Consider the following 13006-nt stretch of genomic DNA (forward strand, 5'->3'; position numbering starts at 1 on the left):
GTTTCTTAAGAGATAAACTCCAGAGAAATTGGCCTTCGTGTAGTCCTTTAAATAAAAATAATTAATTCAGAAAACAGGCCCAGTGTGGTGGTTCACACCTATAATCCCAGCACTTTGAGAGGCCAAGGCAGGAGGATCGCTTGAGCTCAGGAGTTCAACACTAGCCTGGGCAACACAGCGAGACCTTGTCTCAAAAAAAGAAAAAGAAAAAAAATTAATTCAGAAAACAAATTTGATGGTGAGTAACTAACCTATGGTTCCCAGGGTACCATTCGATTCATGCAATTCATTAGGCATGAAACATCCTAGTGCTGAACTACTGCTTACACCCTTTCTACAAAATTGTACTAAATCTGAGTATGAGATATTTATCTGGAATTTGGTGTGAATATTCCGAAAGTTTCTTCCTTCTTTCTTTCTTTTTTTTTTTTGACAGAATCTTGCTCTGTCGACTAGGATGGAGTGCAGAGGCACAATCATAGCTCACTGCAGCCTCGAATTCCTGGGCTGAAGTCATCCTTCCACCCCAGCGTCCCCAGCCTCCTGAGTAGCTAGGACTACAAGTGCACCACTGCGCCTGGCTAATTTTTTTATTTTTTGTAGAGACAAGGTCTCGCTATGTTAACCAGGCTGATTTCTTCATTCTTAATGGAGATTCAAAGTATTTGTGAAAACTGGGGCACTCGGTTGCTAGTTACAACTGGAATAAATTTTGTCTTTCAGCCCCAAAGCCTTAATGCTTTGCGCCAAGCAATCCAGCTACAAATTTAATTTAGTTCAAATACTTATTGATTGGCTGCCATGTTCATGTAATACATATTATATTCAAGGGTCGGAAATGAAAGGATGCAAGCCACTTGTGCTGATATTATTTAAAGTCTTCATCTTTTGAGAAAGGCTGATGGCAAAGGAACAGATCTATGCTGTCATGTGTCGGCATCGCGTGGAGCAGAGGTGGCCTGGATGGGTAACCTCCAGCACAGGCCCTCAAAGAAGGACGGGCACATTTCCGGTAACAGCCTCATTTCCCCCCCGTTCCCCGGGGGAAGGGGGGCGGCTAGCACTGCTGATGGCATCGCCTGACATCACTTGTTCCGGAGGATAGGAGAGCGTGGGCCTGCGTGGCCCACCTCATCCGTGGCCTGACTGCGTTAACCTCTCGGTTCCCTGCTCTTGCCACGTGAGGTGCCCAAATATGGTCGGACTCAGGAGGAGCCAGGGAGCGCTTGCCTTTCTCCTGCTAATGGGGAGGAGGCTGGAACAAATGTTTGGAGTTAAACACAATCTGCAGGAAAGCAAATGGGGACTCGGACTCGCTCCTGGGCGAGCTGAAAGTCGGCTGCAGCAGAAGCTCCTGCCTTGGGTGATCCATCATTTAATAAGCCCCAGAGAATCCAGTGTCCCCGGCAGGCTTTTTGCTCCCCTGCTCTCTTGCCTTCTGAGGCCCTGGGTCGTCCCCGCAGCTCTAGTCCCCCTGTTAGAAACGGGAGGCGCCCGAGGGCCGGGTGGGCGGCTGCCTGGACCTGGGCTGGCGCGTCGCAGCGCCTCTGGTCCCGGCAGCCTGGGGGCAGATGCTGCTGCAGGGCGTGTCTGGGGCTGTGCTCATGTGATGAAGCGAGGGAAAAACCAGGGGGAGGGGGGCGGAGGCTAAGAGGTGGCCTTTTTTTTTTTTCCTTTTCTTTTAAGGAGTTTGCCGCGAGCGCGTCTCCTTCATTCGCAGGCTGGGCGCGTTCGCAGTCGGCTGGCGGTGAAGGAAGGCGCTCTTGGGACCTCGCGGGCGCGCGTCTTTTGGCTCTTGCCCCTGTCCCTGCGGCTTGGGGAAGGCGTAACCCGGCGGCTAGGCGCGGGAGAAGTGCGGAGGAGCCATGGGCGCCGGGAGCTCCACCGAGCAGCGCAGCCCGGAGCAGCCGCCCGAGGGGAGCTCCACGCCGGCTGAGCCCGAGCCCAGCGGCGGCGGCCCCTCGGCCGAGGCGGCGCCAGACACCACCGCGGACCCCGCCATTGCTGCCTCGGACCCCGCCACCAAGGTACGGGCGTGCCAGGCCACCTGCGCCGGGAGGCGCGGGTCTTTGGGGTGGGGGTGGGGGGTCCCTCCGATTTCCGCCGAGAGAACTTCCCAGCCCATCCAGCCCCATCTGCAAACTCAGGAGTGCGAACCCCTCTTTGGAGGCTTTTCAGGGTCTTTCGCGCCGGGGCGGGGCCAGAGCAGCGGCGAGCGCGGCGGGGGGCTTGCATCTTTGTCGCGGGTCTCCAGGGGAGGCGACTGCGCCATCCGCAATAATAAAACCCGCGCCCTGCCCACGGCGGCTGAGCCTTTCCCCGCACTCTTCCGGTGGGAGCCATGCAGCCCGAGGCGGAGGAGCTGCGCGGAGGGGGATCCGTGGAGAATGGACCCCTGGCCGGGCCTCCGGAGCTCCGAGATGCGGAAAGTCAGCTGTGAGGCCAGGACGCGTGGTGGAGCCCGCCGGGGAGCCCAGCCACCCTCGGGTTCCCCGTCGCGTACCGCCCTGGATGCCAGCGGTGCCTGGAGCGAGCGGGTTTGGTACCCAGTCCTCCTGCGGCAGCGGCCCGAGCAGGCACCGCCTTCCCGAGGCAGAGAAAGCCTGGGGTGTAGCTCGCTCGGAGCCAGGAAAAACCTGGGCAGGCGCTGCGTTTCCAGAAGGAATGACAGGTTTCGCAAACCAGCCAGCGCCCTCGCGTTCGCTCAGCGCTTTGCCTGCAGACTCAGTTGGCCAAACACACGCTAGAGTGGCTAGAAGTTCTCAAAGGATGGGGTCAGAGTGTAACGAGCATTCCGGGTACTCTTCCCTGGACGCAGTGCTGAAACGACTGCATTTTATCGGCTTCAGTCTTCAAGGCTGGAATATTTCTTGTGGGCCAGGACAGCCGCCAAGACTGTGCCTTGTTCTGGTCGTGGTATTTTAGATCTATTTTCCAGCGCATGTGTTCATTAGCAAGGCTTCACTCTACTGATTTTGTGATACCCTTGTATCACAAAGGTACCCTTGTGATACCTTGTAGAAAGATGTGGATAACCATGTTTAATAGTTAAATTTGCGGTATGTCAAATTTGAGGATAGAGTACGTGAGTTATCGCAGGAGGTGTAGATGTTTACAATATGCAAAAAAAAAAAAAAAAAAAAAAAAAAAGGAACCTACAACCATGACCTAATTGCCTTGACCTCCTTAGCTGCCCTAGTCTCTTTTGGGCTGAGAGACTGCTGTTAATAATATAGTTTTTACCGCCAGTCTTTGATTCATAACTACTTGTAAAATCCATGGTCCCTAGATATTAAGTACTAACTGTGTCTCTGTGCTATGTAGGTTTTTCTAAGAGATGCTTAAGCTTCTGGCCTAAGGAATGTACTGTCCTTTTGAGATCCAAGTCGCAGTTTAATACTTACTGTATGCACATAATGTTTTGATGCCAGCTACTGTCAAAGTGGCTCTGTAACCAGTGTTCAGAGTCTAGCGATGAAAATAATTTTAAGGTATAATTGCTAAAAACTTGCAGTTGGGTGACATTCCCCCCACCGCCCCGGCTTTTATACTCCTTCAGATCTTACTAACTGTTCACCCTGAAATATGGGATTTAATCCCTTCCCAGTAAACTTGAATTTGTTTATTTAAAAATATTCCTTCCATTCTCTTTTTCCGTCTTCCATAACCTTATCCTTTTCCTCTTTCCAAGTTGCCAACCGTCTTGAAGCAACCAAACAACCTCCTTTTAAAAAATCACTTAAATGACATCCAGAATATCATTGAACTTGTTGGCATAATGCCCAGTTATCAATTTGGAGACAAATCAGTGCACTTACATGTATCCTTGGAATGTATTTAGTTTTCATTTCAACTAGCCAAATTTATCACTCAGGCTTTGAACACAAATGTCTTTTCAAAAGGACTCCCCAATTAAGAATGACTCAGCACCATGGCCCTTGCCTCCCCTCTTCTTGTTAAGCTCCAATTCCTGACCTCCAAGTAATCCCATCTCCCACTCTAGGCTCCGTGGCACCATGGACCCGTCCCAGCAGTTTTCACATGTGTGGGTTTAGTGTTCTGGCTGTTGTGAATACTTCGCAGGGGCAGGGAACACGCCTGGTTGTGCCGACCAACGGTGTTCCTTCATGCGTGCCATGCTGCCTGGCACAGAGGCAGCTCTCAGGAATACTTGTGGAAAGAGGAAGGGGTGATATTGGCTCCTTGGTTTTGATTGGAAAATATCAAGTTGGAGAATACCTTGACCTATCTGATTTTACTACAATTTAACCCTTGATCATTTCATTATCACGTGAGACTGATTATGATAGTGACTAAGGCAAGTCAGTCTGTTCGGTTATTAATAGATCAAGTGAATAGTTTGACCAAAAACTTCAGATTTGGGGGCTTTGGATTCTGTTTCTCTAGATATAGAGTGACTTGTTAGCATTGCAATTTCAAATTGCGTTTTATCTTAAATAGACAAATATATGAAGTGCATATGGCTCAAATGAGACCATTTCATACCCTGAGTTACTTAGGATTACATCTTGAACTTCCTTGATGTGTCTGTGGACGGTTGGGGAGGTTTAGGCTAATACATCATTTTTCCCTCCTTGGATAGAATGTGGTCATTAATTACAGGTTGTAGGCAGATCTTTTTCTATCTAGTAGCTGACATTTATATCACATGCATGCTATCTATTTAGCAATTGGATTTACTTTCCTTTTTTTCTGCTAGTTTTAGTTACCAGTTATTCACTAAGTGCCCTTATCTGAACAGACATTACACTGGTTGAATTATCACTTGTATTAGGTCAAATGGAGAGTTAAACAAGCTTTTGATTACTCAGGCTTAACGTTTAGATGCACTAAAGCAGAAGTCTTGGTTTTATCTATGGTTCATTTCTGTAAAATGGAAGGAGTCTTTATCTTCTATTCAATCTTTTGTAATCTTTATTTTTTCCGTTAGATCCAGAGATAGACTGGAAATCTTTTACAGTCTTTATATGTAAGATCCAGGCGGGGGCAGGGGGAATGGCTTGGTCTGTTATCTGCCAGGGTTTAATTTTGAGACATGGCCGTTTCACAACTGCAGGGTGCGGGAAGATTAGATGACCTGAATGCTGGTGGTAGGTAAAGCCTCACACTTCACATTATTCCTTAATTGTCTGTTTTTAAAAATTTGTCTTAAAAAAATATTAAGGTGGCAACATATTCAGGTGGCAACAGAGGGTGGGGTGACCAGTGACAAACTGACTTCCATGTCTCTGGCTAATCTTGATTTCTGGAGCCAGGCTCCAGACTAAGTCTGGACAATCAATTAATTAGCCTTTCTATATTTATTGCCTGATGAATGATTTCAATGCTGGACATTGAACAATGGTCTGTTGCAACAGGGTGAGGCCATTGTCTCTGGCAGGTGGGGAGATGGGGGCTCTTGTTAGCTCCATTTGATTACAAGAGCCTTGAATCACCAAAACATAAAGATGTACTCGAATAGAAGAATCCATTGTCTGACTGGTAAATTTAAGGATGTGTTTGACCCTCGTGCATTAAAACAGACAATTGGCCGGGTGCGGTGGCTCACGCCTGTAATCCCAGCACTTTGGGAGGCTGAGGCAGGCGGATCACAAAGTCAGGAGATCGAGACCATCCTGGCTAACACGGGGAAACCCCATCTCTACTAAAAATACAAAAAATTAGCCAGGCGTGGTGGCGGGCGCCTGTAGTCCCAGCCACTCGGGAGGCTGGGACAGGAGAATGGCGTGAACTCGGGAAGCGGAGTTTGCAATGAGCCGAGTTGGCGCCACTGCACTCCAGTCTGGGCAACAGAGCGAGACTCTGTCTCAAAGAAAAAAACAAACAAACAAAAAAAACCAGACAATTGAGGCGGCCAGCTGCATTTCATAATTCCTCCCATAAGCTTCCTCCTGTTTGCCACTTGTTTAGCCATGGAAATGGAGAATGAAGATGGCCTCAAAGTGACTACATCACCAGTGTTACAAAAATGGGCCAGAATTTAAGGCAAGAATTATATGTTTCTTAATAGAGGGATGTTTCTCTGTGTGTGGCTACTTGTATTCCTGTGGATTTTTACCAGATTATAAGAGCTGCTAATTTCTGATCAGAACAGAGACCAAAAATTGGAGATATGGATGTGGGGATGATTCTTTTGGGTACCGATAGACTGCAGGAATCGCAGGGCTTCCTTTCAATCCATTACAGCTTATAGGCTAGTGGATGAATAAGATAAGTGGAGATTTTCACTTGAAATATTTCCTTCTATGAAGAAAAGGCCTTGAAATGTGCATCCTCTTTGGGTTGACTAATTTCTATGCCCTTACAGCTTTAAGCTGACATTATAAGATTATTCTAGTTTGGATCTTGTAAGATAATTAACAAAATGGAAATAAAATGTTTTGTTTTTAAAAATACTAATAAATTATTTATTGTCCTTTGTCTTAGTTAGTTTTAATACATATTCAGTGCTTAAAGAACACCAGTGCAGGAAAACTCAAACTAAATGGCATCATCCCCCCATCTCTATAATTCTATATGCAGTAGCCATTCGTGAAGTTAGAAATTAGAATTTATAGCACTAAGCATTCTAAGAAAAATTAAGCCAGTACGTTTATCTCTTGAAAAAAAAAAAAAAGCAACTAAATTTCCTTGAACCGAATTCTTTTTTTTTGGCTCACTGCAACCTTTGCCTCCCAGGTTCAAGCGATTCTCCTGCCTCAGCCTTCCGAGTCGCTGGGATTACAGGCACCCACCACCACGCCCAGCTAAGTTTCTGTGTTTTTAGTTGAGATGGGGTTTCACCATGTTGGCCAGGCTGGTCTCAAACTCCTGACCTCGTGATCCGCCCGGCTAAGGCAGGAGAATGGCGTGAACCCGGGAGGTGGAGCTTGCAGGGAGCCGAGATGGCACCACTGCAGTCCAGCCTGGGCGACAGAGAGAGACTCCGTCTCAAAAAAAAAAAAAAAAAAGATCAAAAGCATTTGTTTACCCTTATTAATGATTTTTATTTAAAGTCATTGCATAGCAATATTCATTTAATGTTTATTTTTTAAAAAAATTAATGATTGAGAACGTAAATTTATAAGTAGGGTAAATTACTCACAAATTTAAGTAAAATTTGAAGCCAATATGATGGCTTCTTACATATTCTTTCGAAAACTTCATGCACATGAAAGTAGATAAAAATGGCACAGTCTTTTCCATTTAAGAAAAAGATCATATCACATGTAGATTTAGGTTTTGGATGTCTTTTCATATCAGGACATAAATAACTGCCCCCATTCTTATTAATTTGGGTGCATAAATTTCCCTTTTGTGGGTTGAAGCCCTGTAATGATTTAACCAATTCCTTGGGTTTATATTTAGATTGTCCTCGTCCGTAAGTGTAATTGCTGAATTGCAAGCTTTATATGCATTTAAAAATTTAACCCGGCAAGGTGCGGTGGCTCACGCCTGTAATCCCAGCACTTTGGGAGGCCGAGGCAGGTGAATCACAAGGTCAGGAGTTCGAGACCAGCCTGGACAACATGGTGAAACCTCGTCTCTACTAAAAACACAAAAAATTAGCTGGGTGTGGTGGCAGGTGCCTGTAATCCCAGCTACTTGGGAGGCTGAGGCAGGAGAATCTCTTGAACCTGGGAGGGGGAGGTTGCAGTGAGCTGAGATCTCACCACTGCATTCCAGCCCGGGTGACAGTGCAAGACTCTGTCTCAAAAACAAAAGCAAAAACAAAAAATTTAACCCTTCCTAAATTGACTTTCCAAAGAGGTTCTGCCACTTTGCAGTTCCACCGTGGAGATCAGCACTCGTTTTCCCATGGTTTGCCTTCATGGGTATCACATTTTCCAATACTTGCCAATGTGCTAGGTGAAGAATGGTACCTCAGTTTCCTTGGTGCATTTTTAACTGTGAAGTTGAATGCCTCATCATGTTTCTCTGCCATGTGCTTGCCATCTGATCATGCACTGGTCTGGCTGTCAGAGCATGAAAGGCTATGGTTTGTTTCACTGTTAATTAATTTTCATTTTCATTTAACTTTAATTTTATTTATTTATTGTTTTTGAGATAGGCTCTCATTCTGTTGCCCAGTGTGGAATGCAGTGGTGCAATCTTGGTTTACTGCAGCCTCGACCTCCTGGCCTCAAATGACCCTCCTACCTCAGCCTCCTGAGTAGCTGGGACTACAGGCACACACCACCAGGTAGCTGGGACTACAAGTGCACACCACCATGCCTGGCTAATTGTGTTGATTTTTGGTAGAGACAAGGTCTCACTGTGTTGCCCAGGCTGGTCTGGACCTCCTAGACTCAAGCGATCCTCCCACCTCTGCCTCCCAAAGTGCTGAGATTACAGGTGTGAGCCCCCATGACCAGCCCAATTAATTTTTAAAGATTTTTTTTTTCTAGCCAGGCGTGGGGGCTCACACCTGTAATCTCAGCACTTTGAGAGGCCAAGAAGGGAGGATCACTTGAGAGAAAGTTCAGGAGTGGCCTGGGCAACATAGCAAGACCCCATCTCTACAAAAAATAAAAAATTTAGCTGGGTGTGGTGACGTGTACCTGTAGTCCTAGCTACTTGGAAGGCTGAGGTGAGAGGGTTGCTTCCACCCAGGAGTATGAGGCTGCAGTGAGCTATGATCATGCTACTGCACTACAGCCTGGGTGGCAGAGCAAGACCCTATCTCTATTTAAAAAAACAAAACAAAACAAAAAAACAAAAAAACTTTTTCCCCAGAAATTAATCAAATTGGAAAAAAGCAAGTTCAAGAATAAAAACGCAGCTGAGGTAGAGCAGTCTTACTCTCCTTTGCTCCTTTTCCTTTCCAAATTAATGAACCATCTTTAAATTTATTTGCTTGGAGGATGACCTACTTCTTTAGCTATCACTTTTAAAATTTCTTCTCTTGGAACAATCTAAAATCATTTAGTTGCCAGAAATTACTTTATGGTCATGATCCGTGAAATGTTGAGATCAGGGATTGGAAGCAGCAGAAATCCACCTCTTGGGAAAACAATAGGGTGAAGGCTTACCCGGGATCCTCTCCCATTCTCACGGCAAACAGCCTGGCTCTGTTAACTGGATGGTATACACGGATTTTCTGAGAAAAAATGTAGGTGTTCAAAGCACAGGAAACCATCTGGGACACCGGGACACCATTAGGCACCTCTTAATACAGGTATTCATTTCAGGTTCAAAGCTTTTTGTCTTCCCTATGATTTCTCTGTGATGTTTTTTAAATGGGGGAAACCCTGTAGTATCTCTCTGCCTAATCTTAATCCCAGTTGTAGTAACATCTCAGTTTCATGTTTGATTTCAAAACGAAATAAACCAAAATTTAAGAAGGAGAGATTACTGCAGTTTATTGGCTGACCATCTATTTGTTATATGCAAACACTGCAAACTGGGAGTATTGAAGGATTAAATTTTTCCTAGTTCCCAAACCTGGTGTTGCTATTGAATCACCTAGGGAGCTTTTCAAAGACACCCCTACACCTCATCCTGGATTTATTGAATTAGAATCCCAGGCAATCTCAGGGCCTGGGATTCTGTAATTTTTTTTTTTTTTTTTTTGAGAGACAGGGTCTCACTGTGTTTCCCAGGCTAGTCTTGAACTCCCGGACTCAGGCCATCCTTTGGCCTCAGCCTCCTGAGTAACTGAGACTACCAGCTCCTGCCACTGTGCTGGGATTCTGTAGTCTTAAAATGCTCATCAGATATTCTAATGTGTGGGGTGTGGGCTCCATTACCTTAAGGGAGGGGAAGGAGTAGGCATAAGAGCTGAATAAGGGCCAGGGAGAGGTTCAGGTCTAGGTGACACTGGATGATAGCATGTGCAGATTTCACTGAGATTGGAACTTGTGTGGGTGAGAGGGAAGGTTTCACATGATGAAAGAGTAGCATTTTCCTTCACACATCTGGAGGATAAAATAAAGGAAAATATTTCTTCCACATAATTTCATTCCTTTGTTTGACTATATTAAAAAGTGGGTTGCTGGCCGGGCATGGTGGCTCACGCCTGTAATCCCAGCACTTTGGGAGGCCGAGGCGGGCGGATCACGAGGTCAGCAGTTCAAGACCAGCCTGGCCAACATGGTGAAACCCCATCTCTACTAAAAATACAAAAATTAGCCAGGTGTGGTGGTGTGTACCTGTAATCCCAGCTACTCGGGAGGCTGAGGCAGGAGAATCGCTTGAACCTAGGAGGTGGAGGTTGCAGTGAGCCGAGACCGTGTCATTGCACTCCAGCCTGGGCGACAGAGCAAGACTCTGTCTCAGAAAAAAAAAAAGTGGGTTGCTAACGGAGGCTTTTCTAAATAGATTGTGCCATTCAAGGTAAGTAGGTGTTCAGTGAAATGCCCGTATCCCTACTGAGCCAGAAGCTGTGACTTTTCCGTGTTCCCCTTCCATCTCATTGCCTCCTAAGCCCTCTTCCCTTATTTATCAATTTAAAACTTCTCTTGTGCTGAATAAGTAGACAGTAGCTAAGGGCTTAGTTTATGGCATTTGACTGGTCCAAAAATCTGTAAAGAAATTTTAAAACCTACCAAGTTGTTGAAGAATAGAGTTCTGGTTTTCTCAGACACTTACTATTCAATCTTGATTTCATAAATATTTCTGTTTTAATTTCTTCCATTTATTTTTTAATATAATAGAGACAAGGTCTCACTGTGTTGCCAAGGCTGGTCTCGAACTCCTGAGCTCAAGTGATCCTCTTGCCTTGGCCTCCCAAAGTGCTGGGTTACGGGGTGAGCCACCTACGCCTGGCCATTTCATAAATACTTCTTTACTAGCTTCTGTACTCCAGGAACTGTGCTAGGAACTGGGGAAACAGAAGTTCAGTTCTAAAAAAGTTAAAGTTCTCTCTTTCATATATTTAGATCTTTATTCCACTAGCTACTGATGATGTCTAGAAGGAGAAATCTTAAATTCATTTTTGTATGGGTTACCTATTGCTCCAGTACCATTGATTAAAAAGTTACCTCTTGTTAAAACTCAAGTTTCCATATATGCATAAACCTGTTTATTGATTTCCTTTTACTTTTAAATTTTTTCTGCTGTGTCTATTTGTGCAATAAACTGAAAGCATTGTGGGAGTGGCTAAACATCTGATCAATTATAATAGCAAGCCCATGGTTTAAAATAGTTTTATATTCTACATCTCAAGTGTTACCATTGTCTCTTTCGTGGCTATGGTGAGTTCATACATACATAAATACCAACATGTGGCTCGTGGGCATGGTGGCTCACACCTGGTGGGCATGGTGGCTCATGCCTATAATCCCAGCACATCGGGAGGTGAGGGCGGGAGGATCACTTGAGCCTAGGAGTTCAAGATCAGCCTAGGCAGCATAGTGAGACCCCACTGCTACAAAAAATTTAAAAATTAGCCGGGTGTGGTGGCACATGCCTGTAATTCCAGCTACTTGAGAGGCTGAGGTGGGAAGATCACTAGAGCCCGGGAAGTTGAAGCTGCAGAGACCCTGTCGCAAAAAAATAAATAAATAGGCTGGGCGTTGTGGCTCACGCGTGTAATCCCAGCATTTGGGAGGCCGAGGCAGGTGGATCATTTGAGGTCAGGAGTTTGAGACCAGTCTGACCAACATGGTGAAACTCTGCTTTACTAAAAATACAAAAAAGTTAGCCGGGTGTGGTAGCGCATGCCTGTAGTCCCAGCTACTCTAGAGGCTGAGGCAGGAGAATCGCTTGAACCCGGGAGGCAGAGCTTGCAGTGAAGCCGAGATTGCACCACTGCACTCCAGCCTGGGTGACAGAGTGAGACTCCATCTTAAAATAAATAAATAAATAAATAAAATAAGAAAATGGGAATCGTGTGTTCTTTTAAGCTTAGCTTGTTTTCTTGGTATGTAATAGCATTCATTAAAAATGGTCAGATATTTTCTTTTTTTTTTTTGAGACGGAGTCTCGCTCTGTCGCCCAGGCTGGAGTGCAGTGGCGCGATCTCGGCTCACTGCAAACTCCGCCTCCTGGGTTCACGCCATTCTCCTGTCTCAGCCTCCCAAGTAGCTGGGACTACAGGTGCCCGCCACCACGCCCGGCTAATTTTTTGTATTTTTAGTAGAGACGGGGTTTCACCGTGTTAGCCAGGATGGCTTCGATCTCCTGACCTCGTGATCCACCCGCCTCGGCCTCCCAAAATGCTGGGATTACAGGCGTGAGCCACTGCGCCCGGCCAAAAATGGTCAGATATTTTCTAACCACATACTTATGTTCTAGATGCTTTGGGAGATAAAGAAATAAAAACATTACCCTTGAACACCTCATAATTGAGATGAGGTAAGGCCTTTCTAGAAGAAATATTCAACAGCAAAGATTCCAATAAGTTGGCTAGGTAATAGAAGAATTGCCATTAGTACTACTGTAAAAAAAAGAATTTTTGGGAAAGTGTTCTAGGCAGATAAGAGGCCATTAGTCAGGAGGCCTTCTGGTACAAGACGTATTGAGTTGGTAGTTCTTAAGGAAACAATGAAAGAGGATAAGTTGCAGCCCATCGATGTTAAGAGCTGCAGAGGCAATAGAGAGCCACTGCCGGCTTTTGACAATGAACAAAACAAAGTTTCAGAAATACCAGGTGAGTGCGTCGTGAGCTCCTGGGAGACCCTCTTGTATAAGGCAGAGATAACATCCGCACAGTCAAGTGGTGGGAAGTGTGACTAGAAAGGGTGACTTCAGGGAGATTATGTTGGCAAGCATTTTCACAGTGTGGTAGTGACATCTCAGATATCAGTGGGGCAGTGAGATTTGGCACAGGGTAGAGGCTTGGCATGGGGGTAAGTCACAAACAATGAGATTTTAAGAGTTGGAAGATGGAGTACCTCTATTTCTCCAATAGTCTGACAAGAACATCTACTCCATGATGTTGGTTTCAGTTATCTACTGGTGTGTAACAAACCATGCCAAAAAATTTATACTAAGGGTACCTTTAGAACAGAGAACGTCACTTGATAATAACAACTTGGGACTTTAAAGTAATGCAGAGGTTTGG

The 13006-nt window shown here is 45.4% G+C and overlaps 1 protein-coding gene across 2 annotated transcripts in view; it reads left to right on the forward strand.

The window, feature by feature from the left end:
• Positions 1-1067: 1067 nt before the first annotated feature.
• AKAP12 (A-kinase anchoring protein 12) overlaps positions 1068-13006 on the forward strand; it is a 118631-nt gene continuing 106692 nt past the window's right edge. The window contains exons 1-2 of one of the 2 annotated variants that reach the window (XM_034963092.3): positions 1255-1363; positions 1721-2027. In XM_034963092.3, coding sequence (XP_034818983.3) covers positions 1866-2027 — 162 coding nt within the window. In that variant the 5' untranslated portion in view covers positions 1255-1363; positions 1721-1865. Of the gene's footprint in view, positions 2028-13006 lie in introns of both variants that reach the window. The other variant, XM_034963091.3, reaches the window with a different exon arrangement.

Source organism: Pan paniscus, chromosome 5 (genome assembly GCF_029289425.2).
Source record: "Pan paniscus chromosome 5, NHGRI_mPanPan1-v2.0_pri, whole genome shotgun sequence".
Classification (NCBI taxonomy): Eukaryota; Metazoa; Chordata; class Mammalia; order Primates; family Hominidae; genus Pan; species Pan paniscus.